We start from the raw sequence: 20513 nt of genomic DNA on the forward strand, positions 1-20513 counted from the left end.
TATAGACCAGACCAGATTGAGGAAGGGATGGGTCGGCCAGGTATTCCATTCAGGGCTGGATTCCAAGACCAGGATTCTAAAACCAGGGGGGTCATGATCCTGATTAACAAACGGGTGGCATTTGAGGCAGGGAGAATCGTGGCAGATGCGGGGGAAAGGTACATTATGGTGAGTGGGAAGCTTGAGGCGATGCGGGTGAAACTCTTGAATGTATATACACCAAACTGGGATGATGTGGAATTTATGAGGTGGGTATTAGGTAAGATCCTGGACCTAGAGTCATATAATCTGATCATGGGGGCAGATTTCAACAGTCATTGATCCAGAATTGGACCGGTCAAAATCTAGGACAGGGAGGGTGCCAGCCATTGCAACGGAATTAAAGGTGTTTATGGAACAGATGAGGGGAGTAGACCCATGGTGGTTCGGATGGCCAAGAGTGAAGGAGTTTTCTTTTTTTCCCATGTCCACAAAGTATATTCTCGGATTGACTTTTTTATCCCGAGCAGGGCTGTGCTGTCGGGGGTGGTGGATACCGAGTACTCGGCAATCGCGGTGTCGGATCATGCCCCATATTGGATGGATCTACGGGTCAGTATGAAAGAGGGCAGTGCCCGTTATGGAGGTTGGATGTGGGACAATTAGCAGATGAGGCGGTCTGTGGGCGGGTGAGCAAGTCCATCCAGAAATATCTGGGAATAAATGATACGGGGGAAGTCTCGGCAGCAATGGTATGGGAAGCTCTGAAGGCAGTGGTTAGAGGGGAATTAATCTCGATACGGACCCATAGAGAAAAGGTGGAACAAGTGGAGAGGGATAGGTCGGTTGGGGAAATACTCAGGGTGGATAGGAGATATTCGGAAGTCCTGGACGCGGGGTTACTGAAGTAGCGGCGGAGGTTACAGGTGGAGTTTGGGCTGCTGTCGCCAGGGAAGGCGGTGGAATAACTGAGGAAGGCAAGGGGAGCGGTATACGAGGATGGGGAAAAGGCCATTATTTATGCATGTGGCCCAACACCGGAATTATGGGCATGCAGGAAGAAGCTGCAAATGCAGTTTGACCTTTTTCCCACAGGCCAGGCGGTGCACCAGTTACGGTGCTTAAAGTGGGTGGTGTATGAATGTGGGGAGAAGGCGAGACGCCTTTTAGCTCATCGGTTACGGCAACAGGAGGCTGATAGGGATTGTGCAGGTGTGGGAGCCAGGGGAGGTGGGTTGTTCTCCATCCCAGAAAAAGGTGAATGGGACATTCCAGACCTTCTTTGAGGGGCTTTATAAGTAAGAGAAATCAGAGGATGAGCAGGGATTGGTAAAGTTCTCAGACAGTTTGGACTTCCCCCAGGTGGTGGAGGATTTACGGGAGGAGTTGGAGGCACGACTGGAGTTGGAGGAAAGATGCAGGCAGGGAAAGCGACGGGGCCAGACGGGTTCCTGGTAGACTTTTATAAGAGGATCGCGCATCAGTTGGCCCCATTGGTGTTGGGGATGTTTTATGATTCAGTGGCTCGGAGTTCTCTCCTGGGGACATTTGGGCAAGCGTCCATCTCACTCCTCCTGAAGAAGGATAAATACCCCACAAAGTGTGTTCTTACCATCTGATTTTGCTGCTCAATGATGATGCAAAACTTTTGGCTAAGGTCTTAGATTTAAGGGTGGAGCCCTGTCTCCCAGTGATCGTGGGGGAAGATCAGACAGGCTTTATGAAGGGCAGAAAACTGTCATCCAACGTGAGGCGGTTACTCAGCGTAGTTCTTAGACTGACGGTGGGGCCAGAGCTGGAGATAATCGTGTCAATGGATACAGAAAAGGCGTTTGATAGGGTTGAGTGGAGCTAACTTTTCATGATTCTGGTGACGTTTGGGCTGGGTCTTGGTGTGGCTATTATATGAAGCACCTTCTGCTAGTGCATACACTAACACTACGAGTTCAGACTCGTTTAGGCTGCATAGGGGGAACGAGGCAGGGTGTCCCATATCTCTTTTGTTTGTGTTGGTGATCGAGTCATTGGCTATTGGTTTGAGGGTCACTGACAAGTGGAGAGGAATTGTGAGGGGTGGCATAGTACAAAACGTGTCGCTGTACGCGGATTACCTTTTCTGTACGCAAGGGATCTACAGGGTCAGTTATGGGGGCTTTCAAAGTTTGGCTCCTTTTCAGGATATAAACTAAACGTTGGGAAGAGCAAGTATTTTATGGCTAACCCTTCGGAGGGAGGAGCTGGGTTGGGGGGGGGCTGCCATTCCATCTGACTGGGACTAGTTTTTGGTGTCTGGGGGTCCAGGTGACTTGGATTGGGGGTGACCTTGCAAATTGAATTGCACTAATCTGGCAAGTAGAGGCAGGGTGGACCTACAGAGGTAGGACAGCCTTCTGTTGTTGCTGGCGGGCTGCATTCAATCGATTAAGATTAATAGCTTGCTGCGTTTCATGTTTTATTTCAATGTCTCCCAGTTTTTCTACCCAAGTCGTTGTTTTGGGTGTTGGAGCGGTTCATATTGGGCTCCATATGGATGGGGAGAACTCCTCGGATTCAGAGGATGTCCTACACAGGGATAGGTAGGTGGGGTGCGGGGGTCAGTTGGTGCTGCCGAATTTGATGATTTATTATTGAGCGGCCAATGCGGAGGTGTTGGACTGGTGTGGTGTGGGGACCAGGACGTTACTTGGATGTGGATGGAGTCGGGGGTCATGCAAAGGGTCTAGCTTGGAGGCATTGGTGACGGCGTCGCTGTCATTGGCTCTGGCGAAATATTCTTTGAACCTGTGGTTGTCTCCACTTTAAAAATATGGCGGCAACTTTGTCAGCATTTTAATTTGAGGTTAGTGTCAAAATGGGTCTCTATCTGTGAGAATCATTTGTTTGAGCTGGCGAAATTGGATGCACATTTGGGGGGTGGAAAGGTAAGGGCTGGAGGGGGTTAGGGATTTGTTTCTGGAAGGGCAGTTTGCCAACTTGGAGGAGTTGATGGAAAAAAGGACAGGTGTGTGTGTGTGTGTGTGTGGGGGGGGGGGGGGGGGGGGGGGGGGGCAGGTACAGATCTGTTCAGCTACGGAACTTTGTTCAGTAGGAATTTCCGACATTCCAGGTAGTGCCGCCGTCCACTTTATTGGAGAGGATTCTCTCCTGTGCAGGGTCAGAAGAGGGCAGCACGTCTGGGATATATGGACGTGGACGGATCTTGGGGGAAGAGCAAGTTTCGGTGGAAGAACTGAAGGCCAGGTAGGAGGAGGAGCTGGGACCCATATTGGAGATGAAAGTATGGAGTGAGTCCCTCTGCAGGGTGAACACAACATCATCCTGCATGAGGTTGAGCCTGATACAGCTCAAGATATTGTTTAGGGCACACCTCATCAAGGCCAGGATGAATTGATTTTTTGCAGGGGTTGAAGATAGGTGTCAGCAGTGTTCAGGAGGGCCTGCGAAACACATGCACATGTTCTGGCCCTGTCCCAAATTGGTGGGATTTTCAGGGTCTTTTTTCAACACCATACTCTCAATCCTGAACGTTGATTTAGAGTCCTGTCCGTTAGTGGCTATATTTGGGATGTTGGACCAGCCGGAGTTAAGGACGGGTGCAGGTGTGGATGCCCTGGCATTCACCTTGATGATTGCTTGGAGACAGGAGACACCACTTAGTGCCTCAGTGTGGCTAGGTGACTTGGTGGAGTTTCTGTACCTTGAGAAGATCAAGTTCACTGTGAGGGGATCGATTGATGCATTCTACCACGGATGGCGGCCATTCATATTGCACTTTAAGGAATTTGTCACTGTTAGCTGTTAGTGGAGGAGGGTAGGGTTGGTTGTTTGGGTTGTATTTTCGTTAAGGAGGGTATTGGTACAGTTGTCGGTTGGAAAGTTTTCTTTTGTTGTTACATGTGTTAGTTTTGTTTTTGCTTTTGCTTGTAAACTTTTGATATAAAATGTTAAACGTACAATGAAAATATTTTCCAAAAAAAAAGCTTTGCTTCCAATTTCTAACCTTCTCTCACCTTCACATGGTCAATCTTCAACTCTTTCCTTGCCTTTGTCAATTTCCTTATCTCCATTTCTGGGGATGGGTTATCAACCAATATTCATAATAAGCTCATTGGAAGGACTCCATTTCATTCTCCTAGTTTCTCCTTCTCTGTTACAGCTCTTCTGATGATGCTACCTTGCACAACAGTGCCTCTGGTATATGTCTTCCTTTCTCCTCAACCAACAACTCCTCGCCACTGTAGTAAACAGGGCCCACTACCATGTCCGACCCATTTCCTGAACTTCGGCTTTCATCTTTTTCTTCCCACTGAGCTACAATAGAGTTCCCCTTGTCCTCACCTTCTACTACACCATCTTTTGTGTTCTATGGTTCATCCTTCGTAATTTCCAGCACCTTCAGTGTTGTGCTGCCACCAAACATATCTTCCCCTTCCCTCATCTTTTAGCATTCCAATGATATGATTCTCTTGATGACACTGGTCCACTCCTTAATCACCTTAAAAAGCCATCCCCTTCCCATGCAGGAGATGCAACATTTGCCCTTTTATCTTCTCTCTCCTCACCATCCAAGGCCCGAAACATTCCTTCCAGGTGAAACACCGATGTAGGTTGACTTCTTTTAATTTAATATATTGTATTCGGTTCCAACATTGTGGTCTGCTCTATTTTGGGGAGACCAAATACAGTTTGGTTAACCACTTTGAGAACACCTCCAGTCAGTCTGCATACATGACACTGAGCTTCAATTTGCCTGTTGCTTTAATTCTCCATTCTGCTCTCACACTAACTTCTCTGTCCTTGGCCTACTCTAGTAAACCAACAAAGCTCAATGGAAGATTCATAGAAGTTTACAGCACAGAAGGAGGCCATTCAGTTTATCGTGTTCAGAACAATTAACAAAGATCTGACTTTACGAATCCCATTTTCCAGCGCAAGTGAATATCCAAATACTTTTAAATTTTTTAAAATTCGGGTTCATGGGACATCGCAGGCTGTGCCAGCATTTATTGCCCATCCCTAATTGCCCTTGAGGGAGCAGTTAAGAGTCAACCACATTGCTGTGGGTCTGGAGTCATATGTAGGCCAGACTAGGTAAGACAGCAGATTTCCTTCCCGAAAGGAACCAGATGGGTTTTTCTGGCAATCGACAATGGTTTCATGATCACAATTAGACTTTTTAAATTCCAGATTTTAATTGAATTAAAATTTCACCATCTGCACAGGCGGGATTTGAACCTGGATCCCCAGAGCATTACTCTGGGTCCCTGGTTTACCAGTTCAGTGACAATACCACTACACCACTGCTGGCCCCGCTGTGGAAATGTTACGAGAATTTCTGATTCAACCACCCTTTCAGGAAGAGTTCCAGGCACCCACTACCCTCTGAGTGAAGGTGTTGCTCCTCAACTCTATCCCTTACTTTAAATCTATACCCCTGTTTATTGACCCTTCTACTAATGGAACAAGTGCTTTCTTACGAACCTATCTATTCCCCTCATAATCTTATACACCTGCATGAGGTCCCTACTGAAGGTTGGCGGTCCAAAGAAAACTGCCACTGCCCATTCAACCTTTCCTCATGGCTCAGACCCTCCAGCCTGGCAGCATCCTGTTTTGCACCCTCTCCAGTGCAATCACATCCTTCCTATAACGTGGTGATCAGAACTGCACGCAGCACTCCAGTTGAGGCCTAACCACCATTTTGTGCTGTTCCAGAATGACTTCCTTCTCTTGTATTCTATGCCTCCACTAATAAAGGCAAGTATCCCATATGCTTTCTTACTCATCACCTTATCTACCTGCCGCACCATCTTCCAAGACCTGTGGATATGCACCAGAAGGTCCCTCTGACCTTCAGTACTTTCCAGGGTCCGACCATTCATAATTTAATCCTTTGTCTTGTTAATCCTCCCCAAGTACATTACCTCATACTTTTCCGGGTTGAATTCCATTTTCCACTGCTCTGCCCACCTGACCAGTCCATTGACATCCTCTTGCAGTCTACAGCTATCCTCCTCACTATTTAACATGCTCACAATTTTCATTTCTTGATCATACCCCCAAAAGCTCGAGGAATAGCATCTCATCTTTTGATTAAGCACTTTACAGCCTTCCGGACTCAACAATAAGTTCAACAATCTCTGTCCCATTTTGTTTCTTTTTTTTTGCATGTCTGGCTTTACTCTTACATTTCTCTTGCTTTTCGGCGGCAGATATTCATCATTCTACCATTCTCTTTTAGGCGGCAGATGTTCATCATTCTGCCATTCACATCTCCTCGAGAAATATCTTTTATTTCTTTACTTGTCCCATTACAACCCTCTTTGGCTTTGCACCAATAACTCTTTTGTCATCCATCTCTCCTCGTTTCCACTTTCCTCTTTTTTCCTTCCACCTGCTAAAAATCTATTCCGGTTCTAATTTTACCCCACCCATCCAAACTTTCCTCAGAGCTAAAACCTACCAATCTTGGCAACATGCTCATACATCTCCCCTTGTATCTTCTCCAGTGTGATCCCACCCTTGCTGTAATGTGGTGAACAAAATTGTACTCAGCCATGGCCCAACTATTGCTTTCTGGAGATTTGTATACCGAGAGACAAAAGAAGCAAGATACAATCAGGACGGAGAGGATAGTGAACGGAGAGCAAATGGCTCGTGCGTGAGGTGAGGAAAAATGAGAAGAATTTTGCAGTAGTTACCAAGTGAGAACAGAATGCTATCGGTGGTTCCTAGCCATGAGTCCATGCTTGAACTATAAATGGACATGAAGGATGCAATGCAGGGGAGGAAATTGTTAAAAGTTCTGAGGGAATGGAAGGAAGGACTGTTGCCAGCTATTATTCAGAAATGAACAGCAATACTCACCCTATTCACTCATCAGGTAACTTAACCACTTTCTGCATCACATTCAAGCTCTGGCATGATTCTACTGCTGCTGAAGGCCTCAGATATTTTTTTTCAGACCGGATGAACTCCATTTTGGCTTCCTCCCTTCCATTAGCAAGAAAGTGAACATTTTTTCTTCACCCGCCCCAAGATCTTCTACTTTGCAGTCGTAAGACAGCAACATGTGACGGCAACCTCCTTTTAAAATGTGTAATCCCACGAGAAATAGGCCTCAAGAGGCTCACTGACAATGATGTCCAAAAAAGGCAGGCTTCCCATTCCCAATGTGATTGATCAGATAATCCCTGTTAAATTTAAACGAAGCCCGGGCAATAAAATACTCACATAAATAAAAGCGAAATACTGTGGATGAAGGAATACTGAAATAAAAACAGGAAATTCTGGAAAAACCCAACAGATGCGGCAGCATCTACAGAGAGAGAAACAGAGACAACATTTGTAATCAGAGCACTGAAAAAAAATCAAACAGATTTGAAACGTTAACTCTGTTTCTCTCTCAAACTAAATCTAGACAAGAGTGAGTATTTTTTGCTGTCTCGGCCAGGGGGTGGGGGGCTGCCATTCCGTAGGGCAGGGACTCACTTTAGGTACCTGGGGGTGCAGGTTGCCTGGGAGTGTGGTGGGGGGGGGGGGGGGGGGGGGGGGGAGAGTGCTCCGCAGGTACAACATTTCTAGTTTGGTGGGGAGAGTGAAAGCTGATAGCTGATCTGGCAAGGTGGGATGGTCTCCCTCTGTCACTGGCGGGTCGTGTACAGGCGGTTAAAATGAACGCGTTGCTGCAATTTCTGTTTATTTTTCAATGCCTGCCGATTTTCCTGCCAAAGGCTTTTTTCAGAGAGATTGAAGGAAGGATTACTTTGATCATATGGGGAGGGAAGGTGGCCAGAATTAAAAAGGTGCTGCGACAGATGGGAAGGCAGGCAGGGGGTTTGGGTCTTCCAAACCTGATGTATTACTACTGGGCAGCGAATGTGGAGAAGGTGCGGAGCTGGGTCAGAAGGGTTGATTCCCAGTGGGCCAGAATGGAGGAGAGTTTGTGCAGGGGGTCGGGACTGAAAGCACTAGCAACAGCGCCGCTCACGATAGCCCGGGAAATACTCAGTGAGTCCGATAATAATAGCTTCACTGAGAATTTGGAGGCAGTTTCGGCAACACTTCATGGTCAAGGGAAATGCCGATTCGGGGGAACCACAGATTTGAGCCAGGGAGGCGGAATGGAAATTTTCAGAAATGGGAGGAGAAGGGGACTAAGGCACTAAAAGATTTGTTTCTTTGGGGTCAGTTTGCAGGATTAAAGGAGCTGGAAGCGAAGTATGGGCTGGAGCAGGGGAAATGTTCAGATACATGCAGGTTCGAGATTTTGCCAGAAAGGAGATACAGAGCTTCCCGGTGGAGCCAGCCTCCACATTGCTGGAGGAAGTGCTGACGACATGGGGACTGGAGAAGGGGGTAGTGTCAGCGGTTTACGGGGCTATTTTGGAAGAGGAGAAGGCACCACTGGAAGGGATCAAAGCAAAGTGGGAGGAAGAGTTGGGAGAGGTTATTGAGGAGGGGATCTGGTGTGAGGTGCTCCAGAGAGTGAATGCCCCCATTTTGTGTGTGAGGTTGGGGCTGATACAGCTGAATGTGGTATACAGAGCACACCTCATGAGGGCGAGGATGAGCCGATTCTTTGAAGGAGCAGAAGGTGTGTGTGAACGTTGCGGGGGAGGGGGTGGGGGGGGGGGGGGGGGGGGGGGTCGCTAATCATGTTCATCGTTTTGGTCCTGTCCAAAGCTAGAGGTTACTGGAAGGAGGTTTTTAGGGTAATTTCGAAAGTGGTGCACGCGAAACTGGACCTGTCCCGGGAGGCCATATTCGGGGTGTCGGACCAGCCAGGGTTGGAAACGGGTGCGGAGGCAGAAATTGTAGCCTTCGCCTCATTGATCGCCCGAAGGCGGATCCTGCTAAGTTGGAGAGTAACCTTTCCACCCTGTGTTCTGGCATGGTGAGGGGTCCTGTTGGAATTCTTGACTCTTGAGAAGGTTAAGTTTGAACTGAGGGGAAGGATGGAGGGGTTCTACAATTCATGGGAATTATTAATTCTGCACTTTCAAGAACTGGATAACATCGAACATTAGTTGGGGCGTGTGGGTGGGAGGGTTGGGGGGAGGGGGACTGTGTATGTTAATGGCGACTATGGGTGATCCCTAATTCCTTTTTGTCATTTGTTTGTGTGAACATGCGGTCCAATGTTTGGGGTTTGGTGGGAGGATGGGATCGTTGTTATTGATATGGGGATTGACATATTTGTTACTGATTATTGTTTACTGTTGGTCGGTGTAAATTTGGAGAAAATGTGAAAAAGGAGAATAAAAATATTTTTTAAAAAAACTCTGTTTCTCTCTCCATAAATGCTGCTAAGCCTCTTGAGTTTTTCACATTTTCCTTTTTTATTCATTAAATACCCAGGCCTGATACGTAGGTCAGTGAGTGCAGCTCCCCTCAAATCAAGATCCGGTATAAAAGTATCCCTTGAATGGCATAATAACTATGTGAATTTGCTAAAAGACATTTTGGAAAAACACAGTTTTGTTGATACCAAAAGCTCAAGGTTAGACTGGAGTCATATGTCCCAATTCATATTGATAAATTAGTTAATAACCAGCTTCCAGGTGAGAAGGACCCAGCTGTGTAAGCAATCCCCAATCAAACAAGTGATTCTTGTATACACCAATTGGAATTTTTGGTGAGAATCTTTGGAGCAGTTTTTCTGTACTTTTAGTCTGAACAAAACATTAGCGAACAGTAAAGAAACTCTTTTCACATTCTTGGGGCAGATCAGTCTTCTGGCAGGGCCTTGCAACAGGAAATTACGGCAGAATTTAAGCAGCGTTGCCCACTGGTCTTGGAGCCTTCTGTCAGAAGGTCTCCAAGCCACAGAGTCTCACTCTATGTGGATGATCTGCTCCTCTATATCTCGGACCCACAAAGCAGCATGGACGGAATTATCGCGCTCCTGAAAGAGTTTGGAGCCTTCTCGGGCTACAAACTCAACATGAGCAAAAGTGAGATCTTCCCAGTACACCCGAAAGGGGGGGGGGGGCAGCACTAAAGGGGCTGCCGTTCAAACAAGCCCGACACAAATTCCGCTACCTGGGGATCCAAATAGCCCGTGACTGGAAAGGGATCCACAAATGGAACCTCACCAGCCTGATGGAGGAAGTTAAAAAGGACCTGCAAAGATGGAACACACTCCCATTCTCCCTCGCGGGGAGAGTCCAGACGATCAAAATGAACGTACTGCCCAGGTTCCTCTTCCTGTTTAGATCCATTCCGATCTACATCCCCAAGGCCTTTTTCAAAGCGCTGGACAAACTTATCATGGCGTTCGCATGGGGGGGGGGTAAAAATGCTAGGATCCCAAAGAAGGTCCTACAAAAAACAAAATCCGGGGGGGGGGCTAGCCCTCCCGAATCTACAATTCTACCACTGGGCGGCAACAGCCGAGCGAGTAAGGGGATGGATCCAGGAGCCAGAAGCCGAGTGGATGCGTGCGGAAGAGGCCTCCTGCATGGGGACCTCCCTCCGGGCCCTCGCCATGGCAGCACTACCATCCCCACCCAAAAAACACTCCAGCAGCCCAGTGGTGACAGCCACCCTCCAATCCTGGAACCAACTGCGGCAGCAATTTGGCCTGACCAAAATGTCGGACAAGGCTCACATCTGCAACAACCATAGGTTCACACCAGCACTGACTGACGCCACCTTCAAAAAGTGGAGGCAGGACGGGGGGACACTGACAGTCAGGGACCTATACACGGACGACAGGATCGCAACACTGGACGAACTGACAGAGAAATTTCAGCTAGCTGGGGGGAACGAGCTACGGTACCTGCAGCTCAAAAACTTCCTACGAAAGGAGACAAGGACGTACCCACAACCGCCACGACAGACACTACTGGAAGACCTACTGGACGCAAGTATCCTAGAGAAAGGGAACTGTAGTTCATGCTTGGCACCGATTTGGGCGCCCTACTCCAGTCCCTCGCTGGTGGCGATAATGAACTTTGCACCCCAAGCCAGCATGCAAAACCGGCATTTACATGCATGTAAATGTGATATAGGGGGTTGGACACAGTGTGCTCCACCATTCTGCGATGCTCCGCTCCTCTCAGGCAGAAGTCTCGCAGGGCATGAATTACTACAAGTATTTACAAACGTGGACTGACGGGACAGCGAGAAGCCAGAAAAATATTGAAAAACGGTTGAAAACTGTTAGGATTGCTGGGGGTTGGCTGCCCGGGCCAGTAGCAGGTAGTGACTGGGTGCCATGTCTGTGGATTTGGGGTGCCCACCTCAGGATCAGGGTTGCCTGGCTCTGACCACCATTACCGCAGTCTGTCTTTTAAACGCGCCCTTTGGTGCTATTTACAGGCTCCTGACTGCTCACACTGCTGAGTGCTGCCTGTGTTTTTTGAATCCTCAGAAGGCCTCTGGTCATCTGGGAGTCCACCGAGGCCATCCCACTGGACACTCTCATACCCCAGTTGTATCAACAAGGGCCAAGCTCAATCAGTGTTGGCAATCTCAGAAGCACTGCCCCATTACAGAGGAAGCAGGGGATCAGCACAGTGTCATAATATATACCAATATATCATGGTGCAGACACACACTGATGGACACACGCAGGGACCAATCAACATGTACAAACATCGCAGCCAATCACCAGTTAGAGTACACACACTATAAAGGCAGAGGACACCATGGTTCCCGCTCATTCTGGGTGCTGCCTCTGAGTGTAACAGGAACTTATTCAGCCCAGCACGGACTCACAACACGTGCTGAGAGAATCAACTGGTTCGGACAAGGCTTAGGTCTCTAGTTCAAGTTAGCATTATTTAGACCCACAGTCATCGTGTGTTAGTTAGTTAGAAGTAGTTAATAAAATTGAATTGAACCTTCATCTGTGTTGGAAGTGTCTGTTCATCTCTCAAGCCTACACAAGCCAATACATCACACAGCTCACCCAAACCAGAGGACACCTGCACAACAGCCGACGGAACTGTGGTGAATGTGTCACCACTATAAATTCACACTGTACATTACTGTGTCCCTGTGGGCTCTATCTGTGAGCCGTTGCGCGGCTCTGCCCACAGGGGGAGATGAGGAGCATGTACAGGATTCCGCCCTTGGCTCCACCCCCAGCAGGAAGTATAAGTGCTGCGGTCCTACGAGTCCGCCCTCAGTTCAGTATAGTTGCAGGCAGGCTCAGTTGTAAGCCGATTAAAGCCACAGTTTACTTCAACTCGTGTCTCCAAATGAATTGATGGTCGCATCAGTAACACTCCATGCTTCTCGGCCCCTTTCACCAGCTTTCTCCTTCTCGTGAGACTCCCAGGCAGTGTTCAGGAGGGCAGGCTTGATTCTGCAGCCCACGCTGGGGTGTCTATTCGCTCCTCACTGGCATGGAGCTGCGGGTCCACCTCGGATTCCCAACCTCAGGGGAGTAAGTTTTCTCTGAGTCATCTTCGTGGCTGCAGTGAGTATGTGGTAAGTAGAGCGCCTAAAAACAGCTCCAGCTGCCGTGCTCTTTAGCCTCAACTCCAACATTTATTACGCACGTTGGGCCAGGAATTACGTGGAATGCGTACCAGCAGAGTGCTGCTCTTTTAGCATATCCTGAATTGCTCCAGAAATAGCACCCCCAATGGGAATGCGAACTGCACATAATTCAGTCCCAGCATCGAACGGAGAATTTTGCCCATTGTTTCACAACATGAATTACAGTTTTATGACGCCCCTGCCTTGTGTGCACAGGTGCCAAAGAAAAATAAGAAAATAAATGATTGGGTATTTTGATCGTGCAGGGATCGGTCCTCTCCTATTTGAAGCCAAGAGTGATGAATGGAGGATAGGTCTAAAACCAACAAATTATAAGTGCTTTCTCAAAGTTTGTTTGTGACCTGCATGATCTGGTATAAATAGTTTTGCACAAGTTACACACTAATTAAATGGAAGCCCTAATGGTTCATAAAAGCACACTCAATTACAGCACGGACTTTGGAAAATCTTACTCTGCAGCTGAACCTGATCAATTAAGTATGGTGCTGCTCCTGAAGGTCTAGGGATGGCAGGGTTGAGTTGGGGCAACTGGATGCAATTGTATGCACTTCATAATAAGGCATGTTATCTATTTTATGCAAGAAGGTAATGCTGACATATAGATGTTACTTATCTCAGGAGATTATTTTCCTACCCCTGGCCATGGTCCTGTCAGCCCACCCATCCCCGCTCCCCAACTCCAGAACAAGCGAGTTGACGTGTCACAATTGTATACCGAGTGAATCCAAGGAGCTTGCTTGGCTTGGTGGGAGATCTTGGCTTGGCTTTTGTGGAGACCAGTATTCCTGCAATCACGTAGCATACAAGTAGCTATTACTATATCAAGTTTCCTTTCAGGCTCAGGAAAGGGAACTCCCTGTTCACAGAGTAACTACTCTGGTTCCACGTCCCATGGCTGTTCTTTACATTGTTGTTACATTGGCTGGTTTAGATCAAGGGGCTGGTTTAGCTCACTGGGCTAAATCGCTGGCTTTTAAAGCAGACCAAGCAGGCCAGCAGCACGGTTTGATTCCCGTACCAGCCTCCCCGGACAGGCGCCGGAATGTGGCGACTCGGGGCTTTTCACAGTAACTTCATTGAAGCCTACTTGTGACAATAAGCTATTTTCATTTCATTTTCATTTCATTGTATAAAGTAGATCTGAGGCTGTTTCATCCCCTATTTTCCTGGGGACTTTGACCAAACTTAGGCTTGATATACATAGAATTTTGGCACTAAGTTTCTTTTGAAGTTTCTGAAATTCCCCTCAATCATTTCGCCATGCATGTAGATCATCTGATGTCCAGGAGTTGGGAGTAACCTGCTCCGTGAACTGCAGCAATGCACGTCTGAAATTGGCTACTGGGAAATGGGTAAAAGGAAAGTGGGGCATTCTTATATTGGTTAACATTCCCCAACTATTCACCCTTCTCTGTGGAGACCAACTAACCATCAGGCAGGTAACCATTATTGCATGAAAATGTAATTGAGGGGAGAAAAAGAAAAGAGTGAAAGAATTATGAACATGTATTCTAATATATAAAAAACAAAATGTGTAATTGTTATAGAAATCCTACCTTTCTTAGGCGTGATGCACCGGTGCCAGACTGAATGGCTTCCAATAATGCAGATCGTGCCTCTTCTAAATTTGCAACAGGTTTGGTAGTAAACTTCTCAGTTTTTGGAAAATCTGGAGGAGGAGCAGGAGGACGAACATGGGAAGATGTTGTAGCTGGTTGTCTAGTTTGACAACATTCGCTTGTAACATCATGTAGTTCTTTCGATATTGTGGAAGTTATCTGTAAAAATAGTTAATAATTCTTTTTACCAAAATTATGCAGCAACTCGCTTGATAATTATAAATGAAAAAAATAAGAAAGCTACAGTGATCTGTTGCAAGTTATCTGTGAATAAAACTTGTGTATTTAAAACAAAATGCAGAAATCCAATTGCTTAAGCCTTGGAAATAGTCAATGATGGACATTGGGCAGGAATCTCGGTTTAGGAGACAAGGGGTGGGATTCTCAGGTCAGCGACGGCAAAATCGCGTTCGATGATCGGCCGGAGAACCCCTGTTCACGACCGAATCGGGGGCAGCGCTGCTTTTGCAATGCTCCTCCCCTCCAAAGCGGCGTACTCATAGAATATGCTGTGCGTCGTATCGACGGCCACAGGACATTGCCTGAGGCGCTCTGCCCCCAACCGTCCGAGTTCCCAATGGTATTGGTCGTGTGTGGTCTCATCCACCTGTAACTCGGCATGGCGGCTGCGGACTCAGTCCAACGGCGCCACAGTCAGGGGAGGGTCGATCCGGGGGCAGGGGGGGGGCTTAGCCAGGGGCTGGGGGCACTGTGGGGGTTGGTCTGGGGCGCGCAAGCCGGCCAAAGGAGGGGCACTATTTCGTAGGCCGGGTCTGCGAGCAGCTGACACCATATTGCACGGCGTGACCGCTGTTGGCTGCCACCGTGTGCATACGCGGCCATGGACCCAGCAATCTCTGGGCCGTATCAGCAGCTAGAGCCGGTTGCTATATGTTGCCTTGATGCTAGCCCACAGCCAAACAGAGGATAAGTGGCCGTTTTAGGCCTTTTTTCTGTCGTACACGAAGCAATTCAGTATCCCTTGCAATGTAAATTTATGCATGGCGAGGAATATGAGGGATTCCAAGGGAATTACCTATCAAGCCGTCATTTTGAGCATTTGGCCCAACAGCGAAGCCCCATGGCTGCCTCCCCCCCCTCCAATCCCCGCATCGCAAAGAAACCATCACCCTGGATTGTCTGGGTCCCCCCCCCCTTCTCCAAGTATGGGGTGCCCACCCCTAAACTGGATGACTGCTCCCCCCAACTCAGAGGAAAACTACCAAGAGACCCCTTAAATAGGGAGAACCTCCCAGGGGTCCCCTAAGTAGAGAGACCCCTAATAAATCCACCAAATAGGGAGACCCCATTGGGACCCCCTAAATAAAGGTATCCCTCACATAGGCCCCCGAAATAGGGAGATACCCACAGAGACCTCCTAAATAGGAAGATGCCTCCACAGGGACCCCCTAACTAAAGGGACCCCCCAAAAGACCCCCAAATTAAAGGAACCCCCAACATCAAAGAGCGTTGAGTGCATTCCACGTTGGAGTGAATTTGAAGTGCTGAGCTGGAAATTGACGGCTCTTAACTCTCTTTGATGTGGTTGATGTTTGTAAACATTGTAGTTATAGCACTTAAAATGAAGACGACGAATGAAGCAAGGCTAACAGCTGTTTTGTGGAAGCTGGCAATCAAAGCCCACTACCAGAAATTAATGAATGGGTTGCTGCTAAAGGATCGGGATGGTTTAAACACAGGTCATAGCTCTTCTCTTTCCAGGAATGGACACATGGTGCTTCCAGGTGAGTGTTACAACCGTATTATTTTTTTAACTGCCCCTTTCTGGACTGCACTCCAGCTTCCAGACAGAGGTCTCTTTTCTAGGGGGTGGGGTCCCTTTAGGGGTGCCTTTAGTTCGGGGGTTCCTGGAGTTGTCTCCCATTTTAGTGGCTCTCGGAGGGGAGTGGCCCTCGGATGGGCTTTGGGGGCAATCCCCTTAAGGAGTTACCCCCTTGGCCCACCGCGAGGTCCACCACATCTGGATCACACTTTGGTGATAACTGTCGTATTCTCGGCCCAGAGAACCGCGAGGGCCTGGAGATTCTGGTGCTGGATCCACTAAGTGGATGCAACTTGGTCATTTGGACCCATTTGCATCTGTTAGCATCCCCCTGCTGGCGCACAAGAGAGAACCTCGATCTTGCGGGGGCCAGAGAATAGTGGTCAGTTCGGTGCCCAACGCGAACTTTGATTTCGGCCGGAAACCTAATTCTCCGACCGATCGCAATCCGCATTGTCGGCATCACAGTGGGGGGGGGGGGGGGGGGGGGGGGGGGGGGGAATCAGCCAGCCCACCAACCTGAAACGAATGGTATATATTTTTAACTTTATGGTGTGCAATAATTTGTATTTAAAATACAATATAATCTTATTGAAGATCTCTGCTTCAACAAAATTATAGATCTGCTCAGTACATCACAAAATTTAAAATCCTGCATTGGTCACAATTTGCTTGTCCAACTTCTTTCAGGATCTGGTCCAACAGATATAGTCCTCTAGTGTGTGGAACAGTACCACATATGTTCTAGGAACCACTACAGGTCATTGAGTGTACACCTGCAATTTGCTTATATACCAAATTAAAAATGTGTCTGTTTCAAGTTTGGTTACTCCATGGGCATCTGAATATCTTGCATTTAGGAATGTGGTTGTACTGCCCGAGATCTAATTTTGCCAGTGCAATCACATGGGTTTAACACCAGGATCCCCCATGATCTGAGCCGACAATGTGACTTTTATTTGTGTCCATGAGTCCTTCTCCTAACTTTCTGAAGGTGGCCTTAACCACTTGGGTGAGTAAAGGGTAGAAACAAATTATGAAGCTACTTTATTTCATACAGAAAATGGGTATGTTGAACACTTGAAAAAAATGAAATGAAAATCACTTATTGTCACCAGTAGGCTTCAATGAAGTTACTGTGAAAAGCCCCTAGTCGCCACATTCCGGCGACTGTCCGGGGAGGCTGGTACGGGAAAAGCAAATTTTACTTCCTTACCTCAAAGGTAACTCACGCCGCAAACTGCGGGAGGAAATGAACTTCAGCTCCACTCTTTTTGTGATTTTAACTATAAGAGGTGACCTTTTGCATTTTAACTTCCAGTTCTAGGCCAAGATCTGTGTGTCATAGTCTTTGCTTAGAATCTGACGGCCCCTCAAACATGGGTTGCTGTTAATTTTGAGAGTTAATGGGCTCTGCAGCCCTGCCACATCCAGTTGTAAATGGTGGTGGGAAATCAACAACCAACAAGAGGACAAAGCTCCAAATAACATCCCCATCCTCAATAATGGCAGAACCAAACGTGTCAATGAAAAAGACAAGGCTCAAGCAATTGCATCATCAGCCAGAAATGCCAAATTAATGATCTACCCTCGGGAAATCCACAGGCCCACATAATCATTGATGCGAGTCTTCACCTAGAAATGGCTAAAGGCATTTGATACAGTAAATGGTATTACTCCTGATAACATCCGAGCGATAGTACACAAGACTTTTCCAACAGGAAGGGTAAATCAACCGTGGCTTACAAAATAAGTTAAAAATTGCATAAGAACAAAAAATTGTGGGCAGCAAGGTAGCATAGTGGTTAGCACTATGACTTCACAGTGCCAGGGTCTTAGGTTCGATTCCCGGATTGGGTCACTGTCTGTGCGGAGTCTCCACGTTCTCTCCGTGCCTGCTTGGGTTTCCTTCGGGTGCTCTGGTTTCCTCTCACAAGTCCCGAAAGACGTGCTATTAGGTAATTTGGACATTCTGAATTCTCCCTGTGTACGCGAACAGGTGCCGGAATGTGACGACTGGGGGCTTTTCACAGTAACTTCATTACAGTGTTAATGTAAGCCTACTTGTGACAATGAACATTATTAAGAATATTAGGAAAGTTACTTAAAAGATTGCCAAAAAGTGGTAAGCCCAAGGATTGGGAGCAACTTGGTCTAGCAAACAAGGACCAAGAAATTGATAAATAAAGCAAAAAGAGAATATGAATGCAAGCTAGCAAGAACCATAAAGGCGGACTGCAAAAGCTTATTTACATATGTGAAAAGGTTGGGGAGGGAAGAGATGGCTTTGTGGTATTGTCAGGAGACTAGAAATCCAGAGACCCAGCATAATCCTCTGGGTACATGAGTTAAAATTTTACCACCAAAGTAGGTGTTAAAGGTAAAATTTCTGGAATTTAATAAAATCCAGATTTTAATAAAAATCTGTAATTAAAACTCATCTGGTTCATGAATATCCTTTAGAAATGGCCTACATGCAGTTGACTCTCTAAATGGCCTGGCAAGCAACTCAGTTCAAGGGCAATAAATGCTGATGCAATCATTCATCCTATGAATGAAAAGAAAAAGATTAGCAAGGATAAATGTGGGTCCAGTACAGGCGGAGGCAGGAGAATTGATAATGAATAATAATAATAATAATCACTTATAGTCACAAGTAGGCTTCAATGAAGTTACTGTGAAAAGCCCCTAGTCGGCACATTCCTGCACCTGCTTGGTGCGGCCGGTACAGGAATTGAACCCACGCTGCTGGCATTGTTCTGCATTACAAGCCAGCTGTTTACCCCACTGTGCTAAACCGGCCTCTATAGAGAAATGGAGGAGGGACTGATTACTTTGTGTCTGACGTCATAGAATTGTTAAAGTGCAGAAAGATGCCATTTGGCCCAGCATGTCTGTACTTGCCCTTGGAATGAGGAATTACCTAGTAGTATTCCCCATTCTACCAATAACTTGACACATTCTTACTTTTCAGATAACAGTCAAATTCCCTTTTGAATGCTTCAGCTGAATTTACCTCCATCACACTCTTCGGCAGAGCATTCCAAACCCTAACCGCTCACTGTGTAAAAATAGTTTTCTTGTATCATTTTGGCTTCTTTTATCAATTACTTTTTATATATACCTTCTTGTTCTCGATGTTTTCATAAATGGGACCAGTTTCTCCCTTTCTACTCTGTCTATATCCCTCATAGCCTCACAGCGCCCGGGAGCTGGATTCAATTCAGGGGAGTTGGTCAGCACGGTAGCATAGTGGCTAGCACAATTGCTTCACGGCTCCAGGGTCCCAGGTTCGATTCCCGGCTGGGTCATGTCTGTACGGAGTCTGCACGTTCACCCCATGTGTGTGTGGGTTTCCTCCGGGTGCTCCGGTTTCCTCCCACAGTCCAAAGATGTGCAGGTTAGGTGGACTGGCCATGCTAAATTGCTCTTAGTGTTGGTTGAGTGGGTTACTGGGTTATGGGGATTGGGTGGTGTGGGCTTGGGGAGGGTGCTCTTTCCAAGAGCCGGTGCAGACTCGATGGGCCGAATGGCCTCCTTCTGCATTGTAAATGCTATGTAAATTCCAGCCTTGGGTGACTGCATGGACTTTGCACATTTTCCCCATGTCTGCGTGGTTTTCCTCCAAGTGCTCTGGTTTCCTCCCACAGTCCAAAGATGTGCAGGTTAGGTGGGGTTATGGGGATTGATAGGGGCTGTAGGCCTAGGTAGGGTGCTCTTTCAGAGAGTCAGTGTAAACTCGATGGGCCAAATGGCCTCCTTCTGCACTGTCGGGATTCTACAATTTTGTGTACCTCTGTCAAATCTGCAGTTAAGGTTTCTTTTCTCGAAGGCAAACAGTCCTAACTTCCACAATCTATCTTCATAACTGAAGTTACTCATCCCTGGAACTATTCTCGTGGACCTATTCCGCATACTCTCTAATGTCTTCACATCTTTCTTAAAGTTCAGTGCACACAACTGGATGCAATACTCCAGCTCACGCCAAACTAGTGACTGATACAAATTCAACATAACCATCTTGCTCTTGTACTCTAACTCTGTACATCAAGGAGGAAGATACAGAAAATCTCTCAGAATATTAGGAAACCAAGGGACTTGTGAAAATGAGAAACTGAAAGAAATTAGTATTTATAAAGAGGTAGAGCTCCAAAACAAAAATTGGATTGAAGGTTGATCAATCCCCTGGAGATGAGCGACATCACAGCGTGTTGAAGGAGGTGGGCTATGGAGATAGCGAATGTATTGGTTGTTATTTTTCAAAATTCTATATATTCTGGAAAGGTTCCTGAAAACTGGCAAGTAACAAATGTAACCATACTACTTAAGAAGGGAAGGAAGAAGATAACAGACAACTACAGCCTTTTTTTGTTTGCTGCCAGTTAGGCAAATTGTTAGAATCTTTTATATATGTGACAACTGAACACTTCGAAAATAATGATAGGATTGGCTGGAGTCAACGTGGATTTATGAAACGGAAATCCAGTTGACAAAACTGTTCTGTGAGGATGCTACCTGTAGCATACAGTAGAACCAATGTATGTTGTGTATTTAAATTTTCAGAACATTTTTGAGAGGGTACCACACAAGTGGTTAATAAATAAAATTTGAGCACATCG

At 46.8% G+C, this 20513-nt stretch overlaps 1 protein-coding gene across 10 annotated transcripts in view; it reads right to left on the reverse strand.

Annotated features, from left to right (window-relative positions):
• cobl (cordon-bleu WH2 repeat protein) overlaps positions 1-20513 on the reverse strand; it is a 509208-nt gene that overhangs the window by 24242 nt on the left and 464453 nt on the right. For 9 of the 10 annotated variants that reach the window (XM_038797758.1, XM_038797757.1, XM_038797756.1 and 6 more), the window contains one exon: positions 14049-14270. The exons of the other annotated variant lie outside the window; for it this stretch is intronic. In XM_038797758.1, coding sequence (XP_038653686.1) covers positions 14049-14270 — 222 coding nt within the window. The remainder of the gene's footprint in view (positions 1-14048; positions 14271-20513) is intronic. 10 annotated transcript variants of the gene reach the window in all.

This window comes from Scyliorhinus canicula, chromosome 5, assembly GCF_902713615.1.
Source record: "Scyliorhinus canicula chromosome 5, sScyCan1.1, whole genome shotgun sequence".
Classification (NCBI taxonomy): Eukaryota; Metazoa; Chordata; class Chondrichthyes; order Carcharhiniformes; family Scyliorhinidae; genus Scyliorhinus; species Scyliorhinus canicula.